General features: G+C 43.1%; 1 protein-coding gene across 3 annotated transcripts in view; it reads left to right on the forward strand.

Moving 5' to 3' along the window:
• LOC126469313 (ankyrin repeat and SOCS box protein 3-like) overlaps positions 1 to 16696 on the forward strand; it is a 318803-nt gene that overhangs the window by 192190 nt on the left and 109917 nt on the right. For all 3 annotated transcript variants that reach the window (XM_050096625.1, XM_050096623.1, XM_050096624.1), the window contains exons 9-10: positions 8361 to 8502; positions 9894 to 9959. In XM_050096625.1, the coding sequence (XP_049952582.1) occupies positions 8361 to 8502; positions 9894 to 9959 (208 nt within the window). The remainder of the gene's footprint in view (positions 1 to 8360; positions 8503 to 9893; positions 9960 to 16696) is intronic.

Raw genomic sequence — 16696 nt, forward strand, 5'->3', positions numbered from 1 at the left:
TCACCGGTTTTTGGAACAGCTCATGGCTTCCGTTCCCGGCTGCATAAACTATCTGGATGACATTGTTGTCACGGGGGCCTCCACTGAGGAGCACCTTCGCAATTTGCGTTCACTGTTTCGGGTTTTGCATTCGGCTGGGTTGAGGTGCAATCTGGACAAGTCACAGTTCTTCCAACCCTCCATTGTGTATCTTGTTTTCCACTTGTCCCGTGAGGGTATACGTCCTCTACGTCAGCACATTGCGGCCATTAACGCTCTACCCCGGCCGCCTACGGTCAAAGAACTTCAGGCATTTCTAGGCAAGATTGCTTATTATCACAAATTCATTCCATCCACGGCGGTGGTAGCTCATCCTCTGCATCAGCTGTTACGAAAAAACATGTCTTTCCGTTGGTCCGACGATTGTGAGCAGGCTTTTGTCTGCCTGAAGGCTCATTTGCAGTCGGCGCCTTGTCTTTCCACATTCCGTCTGGGTCAGCACTTGGTTCCGGCGACTGACGCATCACAGTATGGCGTAGGGGCTGTTCTCGCCCATCGGTATGAGGATGGGTCGGAAAGACCCATCACCTATGCTTCCAAGACCCTCAACGATGCGCAATGACGTTACTCTCAAATCGAAAAGGAGGCGCTCGCTATCATTTATGCTCTAAAAAAGTTCAGCATTTTTTTGCATTGTTCTAAGTTTCACCGCATCACCGACCACAAGCCGCTGGTCTCTCTGTTCAGCCCATCGGCGTCGCTTCCGGATAAGGCAGCTCACCGCCTGCAATGTTGGGCCTTATACTTGTCTCGTTTTCACTATGAGATTCACTATCACCCCACGGCCCAGCACACCAACGCTGACGCATTGTCGCGATTGCCGATGGGCCGACCCGGTTTTCGATCATGATGAACTACTCTGTTTCCACATTGATGAGGAAGAACGTCGCGCGGTCGAGGGTTTTCCACTTACACGTTCGGAGGTTGCGTCGGCTTCTGCGCGGGACCCGGACCTGCGTCAGGTGATCGGTTTTGTTCAACGGGGTTGGCCGGACAGGACCCAGGGCTGGGCATCAGATCCCCTTCACAACTACCATGCCTTGCGCCTTCATCTGTCTGTTCGTGATGGTGTTGTTCTGGCCACGGATGGCGCATCTCCAAGGGTCGTGGTGCCAGCCTCTCTTCGCAAAGATGTTCTCAAACTGTTGCATGAAGGCCATTGGGGTATTTCTCGGACAAAGTCCCTGGCCCGCAGGCACGTTTATTGGCCCGGTATTGATTCGGACATCACCCACATGGTTGCTGCGTGTGGCCAGTGTGCTCAACAACTGGCTGCACCTCGTACAATGCCCTCTCCATGGCCTGATCCGGCACAGCCATGGGAATGGGTGCACGCTGACTTTGCTGGCCCCTTCCTTGGTACTTATTGGCTACTGTTGATTGACGCCTTCTCAAAGTTTCCGTTTGTTGTTCGATGTCCGTCACCCACCACTGCGGTGACGACGCTGGCTTTGTCGAAAATCTTTGCGCTAGAAGGTCTTCCATCCACGATCGTCACGCACAATGGCCCTCAGTTCTCTTCGCAGGCCTTCCGTGATTTTTGTACTGGACAAGGGATTCATCATGTTCCAGCACCGCCCTTCCATCTGCAATCGAATGGGGAGGTCGAGCGCCTTGTCCGTACTTTCAAATGCTAGATGAAAAAATTCCTTAGTGATTTTTCCACAGATGACACTCTGCTGCAATTTCTAAGTTCTTATCGCTTCATGCCACTGGGTGATCGCAGCCCTGCTGAACTCTTGCATGGCCGCCAACCGCGCACTCTACTGCACCTGCTTCACACTGTCAAGCCGTGTGCTGTGTCCCCTAGTGCAGGAAAATACTCAGTGGGCGCTGACGTGTGGGCACGAGGATATGGATCTCGCCCTAAATGGATTCCAGGGGTGGTCAAGGCTCTTCGCGGCCGCCGCCTTTGTGAAATACGTACGGACGACGGCATGGTTGTTTGCCATTACGACCAGATGCGCCCACAAGTGGTGGCCACGCCTGTGCCACCGCCCCTTCCTTCGCCTCCACCAGCCCGAGAAGCCAGTCCTGTCGCTGCTGCCGATCTACCGTACGTGTTGATGCAGCCGCCGTCGCTACCGTTTCCGAGTATGCCAGAACCGGCACCAGTCGCGACGCCGCCTTCTCCGGGACCCATCTCGCTGGAGCACACCCCCCAGGTCCACGACACCTATGGATGCTGCTCCGGAGTTTACACCCATCATCTCATCCAGGAGGCACGTTCCATGCACGAGCTTGGAAGTGAGTGTTTTTTTTTTCAAGGGGAAAAAGTGTTGTGACAGTGCCACGACATTTAACAGTGCCCCCACGACAGTACGCGCAAACGGTGATAGAGGCGCTCCGCAACTCAGCTGAGCGCGGGAGCGCCACCTAGCTACGAACGGCGCTGGCCGCATGTCACGGCACGGGAGTCGAATAAGAGATACTGAGTTGTTATCATGTAACCAGCTATTGTTTCTAAGTGAGTGTGTTTGAATATCCAAGCAAATATTGGTGATTAAAGGTTATAACAGTTTCATTAATAACACAGTTACACAGTACCTCTAGACTGTCATAAGCTTTTTATTTGCACATAATTGATGTATTATCTTCATACAGTATTATTATTATTATATTTTTTTAGAATCAGGAACATAGTACTTTATAACGTTAACGTGAATCAATAAATGAAGGTGTTTCGGTGTGGAACCTTGAGGTACTGCATATTTTATATTAATAAGTTTGGATTTGAATGACCTACTGCTTGTTTTAAGCAACAAATATTGTTTCCTGTTGCTCATGTGTGATTTCATTAACAGACAGAATTTGCTCTCATACTCAGATTCCTTAGCAAGTCAAGTAATATGGAGATGATACACAATAAGATACCTTTTCTAGATCGAGGAATACTGCAATAACATATTCTTTGTTCTCCAAGGCAATTATTATTTCCTCTGTTAATTGTGCTGCAACTTTTGAAATTGACTTGTTTTTCATAAAGCCATTTTGATTCTCAAATATTGGGTAGTGTTGACACTGGAATGTGCCCCTCCATCTACTCGTCAGAGCAAGCCGGAGAATCGTCCGACCCTCTCGAGGCGTGGTCCCTAGTCCTTGTGGTGGAATCCGTGCCCGCTCTTCTTGCCGTACTACATTCCCAGGTCCACTAGTTCGACAGTTGTTCCACTACAGAAAAGTCTCTGAGCAATTGGTCGGGATGACACTGCCACACTTCTCATTCAAATGACTCGAACTTTCTCATAGTCCGAAAGATGGTCATACGCGCGTGTCCTCTTGCCATACTGTGTTGCTCTCGCCACTTGAAAAGTTTCACAAGGTTACATACGCCCAATAAATATCTTGGTAAAACACGATTCTTCATCTGTAGGAAAGACTTTTAACGGTGACGCTAAACTGATTAAATGCGAGATTTAGCAGAATCACACGAAACTGCTTCCAGAATTGTAAAATGAAGCAAAAGCCTGTTTCGAAATTGTAGGGGAGACGAGTGGTTGCCCTCCCCCCACCTCCCTCCCCATCTCTCGTCCACGATGTGAACGTCTATGCATGGGGTTGAAATTTTCATCAATTTATCCTGGAGTCATGGAAATACAGTAGTATCACTTTGGTACCATTCGTTCAAGGTGTTAATGATGCAAGGCTCTCCACTTCGCCGACTGTAATTAGAAGAGGTTGGGAAGAAACAGATGGCGAGGAAGGCCTCGCGCTTCACACGCCAACTTGTTCTCAAAATCCACTCGGCAGGGAGAGCATCCGAAGCGACGGCGTGGCGCTGTGGAGCCGTGAGTGGCAATCGGGAGATGCGAGTGGGGAGTCTGGGTGAGCGACGGCCCCTTGCCGCCCTCCCCCTTCCCCCCACACCTTCCTGTTGCGCTGCCCGCATGACGGGCGGCCCGCGCCTCGCTGTATGCACGGAATAAATATGGGCCGGCGCGCGCACTGACTTTGCGGGAGGCGAGGGTGGCAGCCCTGGCGGCGGTACTTCCCGCGAATTTCCCAGAGGAGGCCACCCCGCCCCGCGCCGCGAGCCGTCACTGCCTGCCGGAGAGGCCGCGCTCCGAACCTCTGCTGTCGCCTCCTCCGTGCTGACACGAGCTTTGTCGAGGTTGGTAGCTCCGAGGTTTGTGGATGCTACGAGCGTACTGACTGCCACTTCGAGTCCTCTGTACAGTAAACTTCTTGTCGGCTATCAGTAATCGGGCAAGCACATTGTATGTCCTTCGCTACTTCTCGACAGAGCAGTCCGAAGTAGTATTTCCCTAAGTTTCCACTCTGAGCGCTATCAGAGGATAATCGGTGTCTTATTATGTAATTAAATCATCTACTGCTGTGGCCATATTATCAGACATGGTATATAGGTATTTGGGTGTAGGTCTCTTTATACCATTGTAAGCTTTTTAGCATACTACTGAGATTTTCAATATTTTAATCATGGGTAGTTCATTTTGTCACATTTTTTTTTTCTTTTTGTTGCTGACAATAATTATTTTCAGCATCTATCAGCACCTTAACACAGTGGTCAAGTAACTATAAATAATACTTTTAAAAAATATAACTTAAGAAATTGTGTAAAAGGCCAGCATGTCACCATTGTTTTTCACTATACTGTACTTTAATTGTAAAACTGACTCACTCTGCATAATAGCAAGAGGTCCCTATTACAATGAAAGGAACACGCAAATAACTAACCCTCCAATGAATTATCCATTGCTATTGTTCTGTATTGTTACCAGTATTCTCAAGCAACTTACTGCATCAAACAGGACCACAGCACATTGGAGTGGCTCATGATATTAAACTATATTCTGTAGACTGTAATAGGTATGCAATATCATATCATTTTCTCTGCTGTACAAACATACAGTTCCATAATTTTGTTTGTGTGTGTATGTATACATAAAAGCAAACACATAGGTTGTATAATTAATAAATGTGTGTCGGGTTTAAATGCAGCAGAGGTGCTATAGCAATCAGCTTTAATTGAATGCTGAGTCAACAAAAGTGCTGACATATATTTCATAGCCATGAAAAAAAAGTAAGTCTATTGCAATGAAATTTTACGTGTGTATTATAAACCTCATAGACAAAAAATTTGTCGCGCCCAAGATGTACCTCACTAACACTGTGTAATATGACCTCTAGCCTTAATAATGGCCTCAAACTAGTGAGAAAGATGATCCACTAGTTTTTTCAGGTATCTGGCTGATGCCAGTCATTGGTGATTAGATCCAATACAGCTAGAAAACCATGGGAATGTTGATTCATTAAAAAATTGGTAATAGTCTTAATGTCTTATTCTCTCTTACCTTCAGAACAGTTGTGTGCTTACTGTGGTGGTCACGATTATTCTTCCATATGTACATTTCATGGAATTATGGTCTGTGATTAAAATTCATTGAAATTGGTAGTAAAGTATATTTTGGCTGTTTCTTGCTTTTTTTGTTCCCTGACCACATAATGTAGTCATTTGTTCTTGTGATCATATTTTATGTCTTTTTACAGTTTCTTTCTTTTTTCATGTCTTTCTTCTTTGGTTATGTTCAAGATCTTCATCTTTGTTCGTCCACATGTTATGCTGCAGATAACAGTAGCTGTGCCCAGTTTACCATTGCAACATGCATATGCTTGATGACTCTATGATTAAACCACTTCCTGTTTGAGATCAATTTCAGTTAATTACTTTCTTGTACATACCTGTTCATATTTAACTGTATCCCGAGCATCATGTTTCTGAGTGTTGAAGTCACTGTCAGTGTAAGTACTATTCCTCCACAAATCAAGTTAGTTATTATTCATCTTCAAAATTATTCACAATAAATTATTCCTGTTGATTCTGATGATGACAAGAAGCTCCACTTATTCACTGAGAGCATAACATATACAGATGTGATCCACAAGACAACATATGAAAAACTGCAAAATTAAATTTTTTGAAAAATGCAAAAATAGATATTCATTAGTTTTGCAGCATGGAACTCCACTTTCACTATAACGTTCCTTGGCTATTTCTTGCTGATTCCTTCCCCTGTCCCTCTTTCCATTTCATCGCCCTGTTGCAGACAGTGTTCAAATAATTGTCTTCTCCAGTTTTCAACCAACCTACCACCATGCTGTCCCACAAGGGAGACTATGTCAATAAAAGTTCAGTAATTCTCGATGGTGCACATTGAAAAACCATTAAATCTGAGAGAACAGACAGTTTTGTTTCATTTATAAAGTTTATTCAACTGGTATGAACCTTCACAGGCCTTTTACAAAAACTCTTAATGAACAAACTATACATTCTTCGCATATGACTGAGTGCTGAAAAAATTTTACTTTGTATACAAGATGGTCTCAAGAATTATGTCATTTAATTTCTGTACATGCTCCTTTTTATGTTGTGTTGACTTATTATAAAGAATTCAACTAGTATTGTGTGATGTTTTACAGATAATGTATTTCTATGTAAAACACTTTAATAGTCATTAACTTGAATACTTAACGCTGAAAATGCTATATTATAGTGTACACATGTTCTTCAATCACAAGTTTAAAAGATTCTTTATCCTACACAATGCCTTACACTTTTCATTCTCTATATTACTCATTTTTTTGTCTAAAAGATAGTTTTACTAAAAAAAGTTTTTGAAAACAACATATCACTTATTAGTAGACTGTAGACATTAGAATATAACACAGACAGTTTGTGTCTGTACTGCATTGGCTGCTGAAAAAGATACATTATTAATCTTTTGTTCAGTTATTTCTTATATTCTTGTCAGTGTAATTGATCATACAGTGATTTTTTACGGGAACAGTTCAGGTGCTATATTTTAATTGAATGATTCCACATACAGAGATATGTGTGTTGAATGTTATGTGAATGACTGAAAGAGTGGTGTGCAGGTGTGTGTGTGTGTGTGTGTGTGTGTGTGTGTGTGTGTGTGTGTTTTTGGTGGGTGGGTCGATGTGGGGCGAGTGGGTGCACACATGCGTGTGTGAGCATGTGTGTGTGTGTGTGTGTGTGTGTGTGTGAGAGAGAGAGAGAGAGAGAGAGAGAGAGAGAGAGAGAGAGCACAGTTAATCCAGACTGTACCAGCACTGAGCCTGGCCAGAAAACGGGACAGCAGATAGCAGTTGTATCAGCACTAAGCCTGGCCGGGAAAAGGGACAGCAGACAGTAGTGGTATTGAGGTTCTGTGGCTGCCATGCCGTAATGCAACTGAAGGCATGGAACAAATGCTCTTGTGCTCTTGTGACATATACAGGTTGTATCAAAAAGAATCATCTGATTTGGCATGTCTATATTTCTGAAACTAATAAACATGTACAATGAATTTTGTTTTTTGATGAACCAGAAACCTTTTCACCTTTTCATAGGTGTTCAATATGCACCCTTGAGATACGCGGCATGTGTCAGTATCATATTCAGATTGTTCCCACATTGCAGCTAGCATGTCTTGAGTTACAGCTTCCACAGCTGCTGTTATGAGAAGTCTCAGTTCATTAATTGTTGTTGGTAACAGAGGCACTTATACAGAGTCTTTTATAAATCTCCCAAGAAATAATCACATGTAGTCAGGTCTGGTGACTTTGGAGGCCAGTAATGTAAGGCTGAATCATTTCGTCCAGTGCAACCGATCCATCATTCAGTAATTCTTTGATTTAAAAGTTCCCGCACTTCCTGATGCCAGTGTGGCGGTGTCCCATCCTGTTGGTAAATGAAGTCGTTTGAATCAGTCTCCAAGTGCGGGAAAAAAAGTTCTCAAGCATATTGAGATATGTGCTAACTGTAACAGTGTTCTCAACAAAGAAAAATGGACCATACACCTTTTCCAATGAAACTGCACAGAAAACATTAAATTTTGGAGTGTCCCACTTGGAATTGTTCATGCCACTGTCTAATGCTCTGTGCTGTAGTAGGATTCACACCATGCCTAGTATGAAACACACGCTGAACAGCTATTACTGACACGCACTGCGCAAAATGTAGAACACAAAACACTTCCTGCTGTCCCAACATCATTTTTACTAGAACTGCTGCTACCTAGCAGTAACCATGTAAAACTTGAAAGTTTGCATTTTCCAACAGTATGTTGTTCACACACATGTCACATAACTAGTAGTTATGATTTTTTTAAAAAATTGGATGATTCATTTTGATACACCCCGTATTTAACATAAAGTTTGATGTTCATAGGATGAGTATGTGCCACATTGGCCAGAAAATCATGCGCTGACTACTGTATTCAATTCTTCTATTTCTCAGATGATGTTTTGCAAAAGTATAAATATTTATATCTTGTTTCACTGACATTTTGTTTCTTTTATAGGGCTTCCAGTAAATGCCACCTACACATTTGAAGCTCCACCATTAGTTGCAATTGCTACTTCATCAGCACCTAAAGAAGTAAAGAGACTGTTTGTTCAGATTCTTTTAGACCATGGTGCTGATGCTGACCATCCTGTTCCTTGGTATGCATAGATGTACATTGTTTATAACTGGAAGCCACATGTATTTATTATAATTAAATCAGGTCATGCACCTTGCAGTGTATCCTCAAAATTTATGCATTTCCCACTATCTTCCCTTGTTTCCATGGCTTAATGTGTGCACCACTGTAGTTGGAGTCACCAATGATGGCAGTGAGTTTAGACTTGTTCTGCACATGTATGTCATGCATTCTCTGACAACAAATGACCATTTAGTAGTGTTCTCACAGATCTTCTGTTAATGTTCTTGCAAATGCAAGTATTAAACGTGATCATAGAAAGTTATTCAGTGAATTTTTATTCCATTTTTTGACAAATGTCACAGCTGATGGTGGTGGTGAGTGACAAATTATGCATGTGCAAGTGAGGGACACAATTTACAGTACACATGGTTTCTTCAAGCACAGAGCACGTGTATGCAATTACCGCAACCATTGCATGGAACCAGCACCAATGCAGTCCCCATCCTTCCCTCGTGCTGTGTGAACCGCCATCATTTGTGGATTGAACTATAGCAACCATTGAGTCCTATACAGCACTGAATATTTGTACACCTGTAGTCTTCCAAAAGCAAACCTGCATATTAACTGCTTTATCATACTGTATAGAAGTCATATCAGAAAACGAAATGAACACATACTAAAATGTGATTTAACTTTTCATCAAATTCTATATTAGTAGATCAAAATTAAAAGAAATCCTTTTTGTTGCTAAAATGTTCCCATAGTCTGATACTTTAGTTTGGTATACAGGTGTTGTACAGCTGAATAGTCAGATCAAAAGAGCTTGTATAGAAATACAATAACATTACAGACCAGTATAGAAACTGTGTACCATACAGTGTTGGTCATTCTTTCCTGTGTTTGTAGAACTTGCCTTGCATGTCTCTTATATCTTCTGTAACCTTGAATTGCGATTGAATCACATTCTGACTTTTCTACTCTCTCATTATTTAACACATGTTATCATGTAGAGCTTTATCAATCAAATGTTTTCTGTAGGTGTACTATGAAAAAACTAGTGATTGATCTCTTAATCTACTTTATAACTTGATACTCTGTATAAACATGTTCAAATAATATTAAAGTAATATTTAAAATGAACATCACATGTCTTTCTTCTTACAGTTTTGTGGCACAGCTTTCATAAATGACATTTTGTTGTGAAATAACCACACCAAGCTGTTAAAAGTTTTTGATTTATTACTGTGGAGGTGATCATTAGGTCGAAACCAGTTGCATCATAATAAAACAAAAACTACCACCAGCTTCTTGTTTTACAAGAAAACGATACATGTCTATGATTGTTTCTGAAGGCAGTGTGAAGGAGCCGTATACTGTCGGATTTAACTCTAATGTCAGTTTTCTTCACAGGCGTCAGCGTACACCTGTGCCAGCAGCCGTGTATTATGCATGTCTTATTAACCCAGATGAAAAGTGGTGAGTATACATGCTCTTCTGTTGACACCTCCTAGCAGTAATTTATTATATATTTTTATTGCTTTGGGAAAATGAATGCAAGTGAGGTTGGTGGAGTGGGAGGAAAGGGGGACAAGGAAACAGAAACAGAAACGGAATCAAGTTTTAGTTGTAGAGAACCTTACTGGCTCTAATTTCAGAACTTTTTTGACAAAACTCAAAAATGTGTTAGCTTCTGTTTACAATAGAAAATATATATATAGTACTATATGAGTAATCTAGCAATGTTCTTTAAGAATTCTAAATAATAAGGAAGAACTTTAGCTGTAATTCAGTGTGAAACATAAGCACAAAGTAATATTTTCATTCATGCTCCCTAGGTTGATCAGTTCTCACAGTACTGAATCACTACTAGGCTTTAAGATAATTACATACAGATTTTCACACTGATGAACATAGAACTAAAAAGAAGGGATGGTATTATGAGTAGGAAATGTCAGCCTTTATGCAGTTGAGTTACTGACAAAATTTTTGGAGATTATGACCAGTGGGAAATTTTTCTCCTACATCTATATCTACAGCTTGTACAGAAATTCCCGTTACAAACTTCAAGGACTTGTTGAGGGGAGTGAGTACATAATACTTTGAATAGGATCTCATTCTCAATGCATCCATGTCTGCTGAGGGGAAGAGAAAGGTCTCAAGAGTTGCTTGTCCTGGTATGCAATAGGGTAGACAGGGTGACATATACTACGTCAGATGACCACCTAATGTCACTTAATTTCTGGCTTTTTGTGAGACTTATTCAATGCCTGGGCATCTCCGATACAGTAAACAAGTTTTGGTACACATTTTAGGAATACACAGCTGTACTCCTTGCATATAGTGCAGCAAGGTAACAGACGAGCTGCTAATCTACCTCATCACAAATGTTTTCTGCAACATAGCAGGCCATCACACAAAGTTTTTGCTCAAGTTATGCAGTGGCCCCGAGAAACAGGTACCTTCACTGTGAGGAGGCAGAATTTTGATGCTCCATAGCAATGCTGCATTCCTGAATTTGAAGAAGGTGTACTGCATCATGTTGAAGAGAACTCATCAACAAGTACTCAAACCTCCCAAGGGGCTCGCCACTCTTTGGTGGGTTTGTGCTTGGCTACCATGGTGCTCCAGCCTACGCAGCATCATTTCCCTTCCGTGTTGCATGTCTATCCTCTTGCTATTCTTTTTTCCCTTCCCATGGGGAACATGTCTGAGATGCTTTTGGGAATTTGCTCTGCATTTTCAGTAGCCTGACATCAGAACAGTCTCTCCATTGTTTTTCGTTCCTTCTTTCATTCTCTGTTCCCCTTCTCCTATTCTTCCTCCACTTTGGTGTTTCAGGTTCCTCTTTTAATTTTTCATTTCTGTACACTCCTGAAGGCTGATGCATAGCTCGTAGGATTCACATGTACCCTCTGGTATAGGCCAGACCTAGGAAGGGGTGATTGCCTGAGCTGTTACCTTCCCAAATTGCCAACTGGTCCCTCTCTCAGGTGTTCAGGAGGTGTGACCTGAGATGTAAACAATCACCTAAGGTGAGTGTGCCCCCTGTGAGGGGGGCCACCAATTGGAAAGAGTGCGCCATCGGAGATGCTAGCAATCGTGGAGGATTCTCTCACAATGAGCCAGACCTCTTCTTCACAGTTTACATCTACTAAACGGAAATGAGATGAGGCTGACGATTCAAAAGCCCTCCCAGCTGCACCACAGTTCCTCGTGATTTCGTGTACTTATATGGCAAGTCCTTTGCAATGGTAAATTCATTTATTATTCAGAAAGGTGTTGATGTAGTTGCCGGCCCTATGAAATCCTGCTTTCACTAATGCAGTGGTACTTTGATTTTGAGACAACTTCTGATTCTCAAGCACAACAACTGCTTGGAGTTTCACTCCTCCATGGTTATCCTGTTCATATTGAGGCCCATTGCACACTGAATTCGTCATGTGGCATAATTTACACAAGGCTGCTTGATGATCTGGCTGAGGCAGAAATCCAAACATACCTCTCTGATCATGGCGTCATTGCAGTCTATCAGGTGATGAAAAAGGTAGATGCATCCTTAGTGCCCACACACACTCTTTTTCTGATGTTTGACAGGGTAGTGCTTCTGACCAAGTTCAAAGCAGTCTATGAAGTTATCACAGTCTGACCGTACATTCCGAACCCGATGTGCTGCCACCAGTGTCATCATTATGACCATACTCGAATGTCATGTTAACGCACGACCAAGTGTGTAACCTGTGGTAGGGATGCTCTGGAGGTTGACTGTCTGCCTTCTTCTCCCCACTGCACACTTGAAATGGCGACCATGCAGCCTCCTCCTGAGATTATCCTGTGTATCTCAACAAGTGGGCTTCCCAGGAAATCTGGGTGAAGGAGAAGGTGCCCTACCCTGTTGCTCGCAAGTTGTTGGCTAGTCGGGAACCCTGCATTTTACCATCTGGCATGTACAGTACTGTTATTGCTACGACTCCATGAAGGACATGGCCACGCAGACATGCGAGCTCAAATTAAGCACCATGGTTGTCAGATCGCCCAGTGTCATGGTTGCAGCCCCGTCTCCTCCTCCTCCAGCTGTGCAACAGGTCACCAAACTTTTGCCTCATGGGGCGAAGTCACCTGCTACACTGCCAGCTGGCAGGAAAGGACAGAAGAAATATTCCTGCAATGACTCCTTACATCCCTCCAGCCAACAAACATATGAATCATCATCTGCCACCTTCAAAGTGTCCAAGAAAGCAAACAAAGGCAAACAGTCTTCTCCTTCACCAATGCGGAGGTCCTTTTCAATGGTGTCGCCAAATGATACCCTCACCCGGCCAACCTCTATGTTGCCAGTGAGAACCACCAACAGTTTCTCTGCCTTGAACTCTGCAGACCAACAGAGGGCAAATGCTGATGCCTCTGTAGATATCATGGAGCAGAATCCTCCACCCTCTGCCCCTGGAAGCAGTGAGTCTCCTAAGGCTAGCACTTGGCAGTCACTGAGGTGCATCCATTTGGGCACTGGTGCCTTTTACACTAGTCTGGTAGAGTCTGTATGCAGAAGCTGCCGAACTACCATACCATTGTGATTTTCTCCTCAGCAGATGCCTTTTACCTGCCATGCCTGGCCACCCATCCTCTGCCTCCTTCTTCAATGATTCCTTTGATCACCAGTATGGGGCGTGTCCCTCTTCTCTGTTACTTCCTGGAGTTCACTTTCGACTGTTGCTCCGGTGGCTTAACTTCACACTACCTGTCACTTTCTCAGTGGGTGTGAACCTTCACCACCTGTGCTTTGTGACCCAGTGCGTGTTCACCTTGGACGTCTCTCACTTCCTAAGGACACTACTCCAGATTCTCTCTATTGCTGTAAGTTTCTTGACCTTCACGTGGAACTTCGCAATAGTACCTTTGTGTACACTGATTGCTCTTGGACTAACAGTTGGTGTCAGGTGTACCTTCGTCATTGGCACCAATGCTTTTCAGTATCAGCTTCTGGAACACTGCTCAGTATTTACCGCAGAGCTCTTCGCACTGCATCAGGCCGTGCAGCACATCCAGTAACAAAGGCTTTTAAACTGTGTCATTTGCTCCTTCTCTCTCAATGTCCTTCAGAGCCTCTGTGTGCCATACAGTGTCCATTCCTTAGTGCAATGGGTCCAGGAAAGCTTTCACTCTTCTCGCTGTTGATGGAGCCACTGTGATGTTTATGTGGATCCCTGGTCACACTGTTCTGACAGGCAACGAGGCTGCTGCTGCTGCTGCTACCAAGGCTGTAGTCATTGAACCTCGGCCAGCTAGTTTTTCCGTTCCCTCAGATGATGTCTATGTTTCCCTCTGTCAGAAGGTCGTGTCACTTTGGCATCACCACTGGTTTCCCCTTCATGGGAATAAGCACTGAGGAATTAAACCTCTCCCAGTGGCTTGGACAACCGCCTCTCGGTCCTTCCACTATAAGATCATTTTAGCTGGGTTGCATATTGGACTCTGTCTTTTTAGTCATCACCATTTCTTAAGTGGTGATCCCCCACCACCTTGTTCTCATTGTACTCGACCATTAATGGTTTGCCATTTCCTGGCAGAATGCCCTTTTTTTAACCATTTATGTTTTCATTTATGTTTGTCATTGGAGTTATCAGCTGTTTTAGTGAACGACATGCGGGCTGTCATACATGTTTTACTTTTTATCCGTTGTAGCAATATGGCAAAGGACATTTAATCTTTAATTCATGTCTCTATGTAGTATTTTATGAAGCTTCCTTAAGTCCATGTTTTTAGCTGTCTTTCCTTCCCTCGATTGGGCTTAATGTGTAGTTAAAACAAAACAATCCACAAGTATATGAACAGTTGCACTTGCAGTGGGTGTTAGTCAGAATATCATCTGGGACATTCTTCGTGAGCAGCAGTTATATCTGCACCACTTACAAAAGGTACACACTGTGGTTCCAACTGATTTTTCACAATGTATTGCCTGCTACATGTGGTTCCTGTACCACTGCATCAATACACCTTTGTTTCCAAGTCATGTTGTGTTCTCAGATGAATGTAAGTTTACTAGAGAATGTGAAACTTCCTGGCAGATTAAAACTGTGTGTCGGACTGAGACTTGAACTTGGGACCTTGCCTTTTGCGGGCAAGTGCTGTACTGACTGAGCTACCTGAGCATGACTCACAACCCATCCCCACAGCTTTAATTCCACCAGTACCTCGTCTCCTACATTCCAAACTTAATAGAAGCTCTCCTGCAAAACTTGCAGAACTAGCACTCCTGGAAGGAAGGATATTGCAGAGACGTGGCTTAGCCACAGCCTGGGGGATGTTTCCAGAATGAAATTTTCATGCTGTAACGGAATGTGTGGTGATAAGAAACTTCCTAGAAGATTAAAACTGTGTGCTGGACCGAGACTCAAACTCCAGACTTTGCCTTTCATGGGCAAGTGCTCTGCCAACTGATTTACCCAAGCTTGACTCACGATCTGTCCACACTAGGGACTGTGTTCTGAATTTACAAGACAGCCATGTCTGGGCAGATGAAAACCCTCGTGTCACATGTGTTCAGTTATTTCAGCATCGGTTTAGTATTCTGGACAGTCATGTGATTGGACCATACCTCTTTCCACTCAAGGTGACTGGTCCTGCATACTTGATCTTCCTACAAAATGTATTGGGCCCATTCTGGGAAGCCGTGCCCCTGAATTTCCATCAGGAAATTTGGTTTCAGCATGATGGTGAACCTCCTTATTTCTCACATGCGGTTCAGATGATAAGATGGATAGGCCAAGGTGCTCCAACAATGTGACCACTGGAATCGCTGGGTTTAACTCCTGTGGACTACTACTTCAGGTGTTCTATGCAAAGTTCAATTTACAAAAGTCCTGTATAGACAGAGGAAGGTCTACTGGCGTGAGTTATGCCACTGCTCTAAAAATTGAAGAGACACCAGGTGGGCCCGCATCTCGTGGTCGTGCGGTAGCGTTCTCGCTTCCCACGCCCGGGTTCCCGGGTTCGATTCCCGGCGGGGTCAGGGATTTTCTCTGCCTCGTGATGGCTGGGTGTTGTGTGATGTCCTTAGGTTAGTTAGGTTTAAGTAGTTATAAGTTCTAGGGGACTGATGACCATAGATGTTAAGTCCCATAGTGCTCAGAGCCATTTTTAGACACCAGGTGGGATGGGGACTGTGTACCATAACATGCTTCATAAGCACAATGTCTGTAACAATAGTGGTGGTCACTATACTGAGCGTCAGTTCTGTTCTGTACGTACAGATTGCTGGGTTCTTTTTGATTTGGAGTAATGTAAACACTAATGTTCAAGTGTTAATATAAAGGAATGTGCTTATGTGACAAATCAATATTTTGCTTTGTTTCTTTTGAATTGTCACATTATAATTGTACTGTGTCACACCTAATTCAATTCCTTAAGCACAAGTAGACGAGTTAAACATCTGAATTGAAACCATCATAGAATGGGAATGGTATATTCTGGACATGGGTTCTATTCAAAATATTATGTATGCTTGCTCCTCTACAAGTTCTAGAAATATGTAATAGGGAATTTCCGAACACACTGTCTACTCTGCAAGCTACTTTATGGTACTTGATAGAGGGTCATTTGTGTACCACTTTCTTCACAATTGCTTGTCACTTTTTGTCCAGTCCTTGGTCCATCAACTTTTTGAATGTGATGGTGGTATTTTGTGATTAATCCCTTTGTACAAACTGAGCAACTGGATTTACATTTTGGAAGGCCTTGTTTCAAATCAACATTCAGGATGCTTCCTTGTATATGAAAACTATAAATTCTTTTCCCTAGCCTTCTTCAGTGGAGTGGCAGCTTCATTTCTCATGACCTGGTTCTTAAAACCTAACTTTCCTTCCCTTGTAGATGTGCATTTGATCTTCTCCTATTTCGTTTTGTCTTTCTTCATGCACTGTGATGACACATTTCTTTTCAGATGTCATTTCCACACTGTTGTGGTGGTAGTGGTGGTGCAGAAGCCAACACGGAGAATGTGGTACCTCAGAAATGAGATAGATCCTTTCCAAATTTTTGTTCTTTTTTTTCAATTAGTAAGCAACAATCAGAATTGGAGGGAATAGATTAACAAGTGAGGGTTCACACTCAAGTGGCAGTCCACTGCCACTATTAAGAAGTACCACCCATTTGTCAGACTCCAGCTTATTTCTGTAGGTGGAGATAGAACAGTTTTCCCTTGCAGAAATTTCAGTACT

This window comes from Schistocerca serialis, chromosome 1 (assembly GCF_023864345.2).
Source record: "Schistocerca serialis cubense isolate TAMUIC-IGC-003099 chromosome 1, iqSchSeri2.2, whole genome shotgun sequence".
Taxonomy (NCBI): domain Eukaryota; kingdom Metazoa; phylum Arthropoda; class Insecta; order Orthoptera; family Acrididae; genus Schistocerca; species Schistocerca serialis.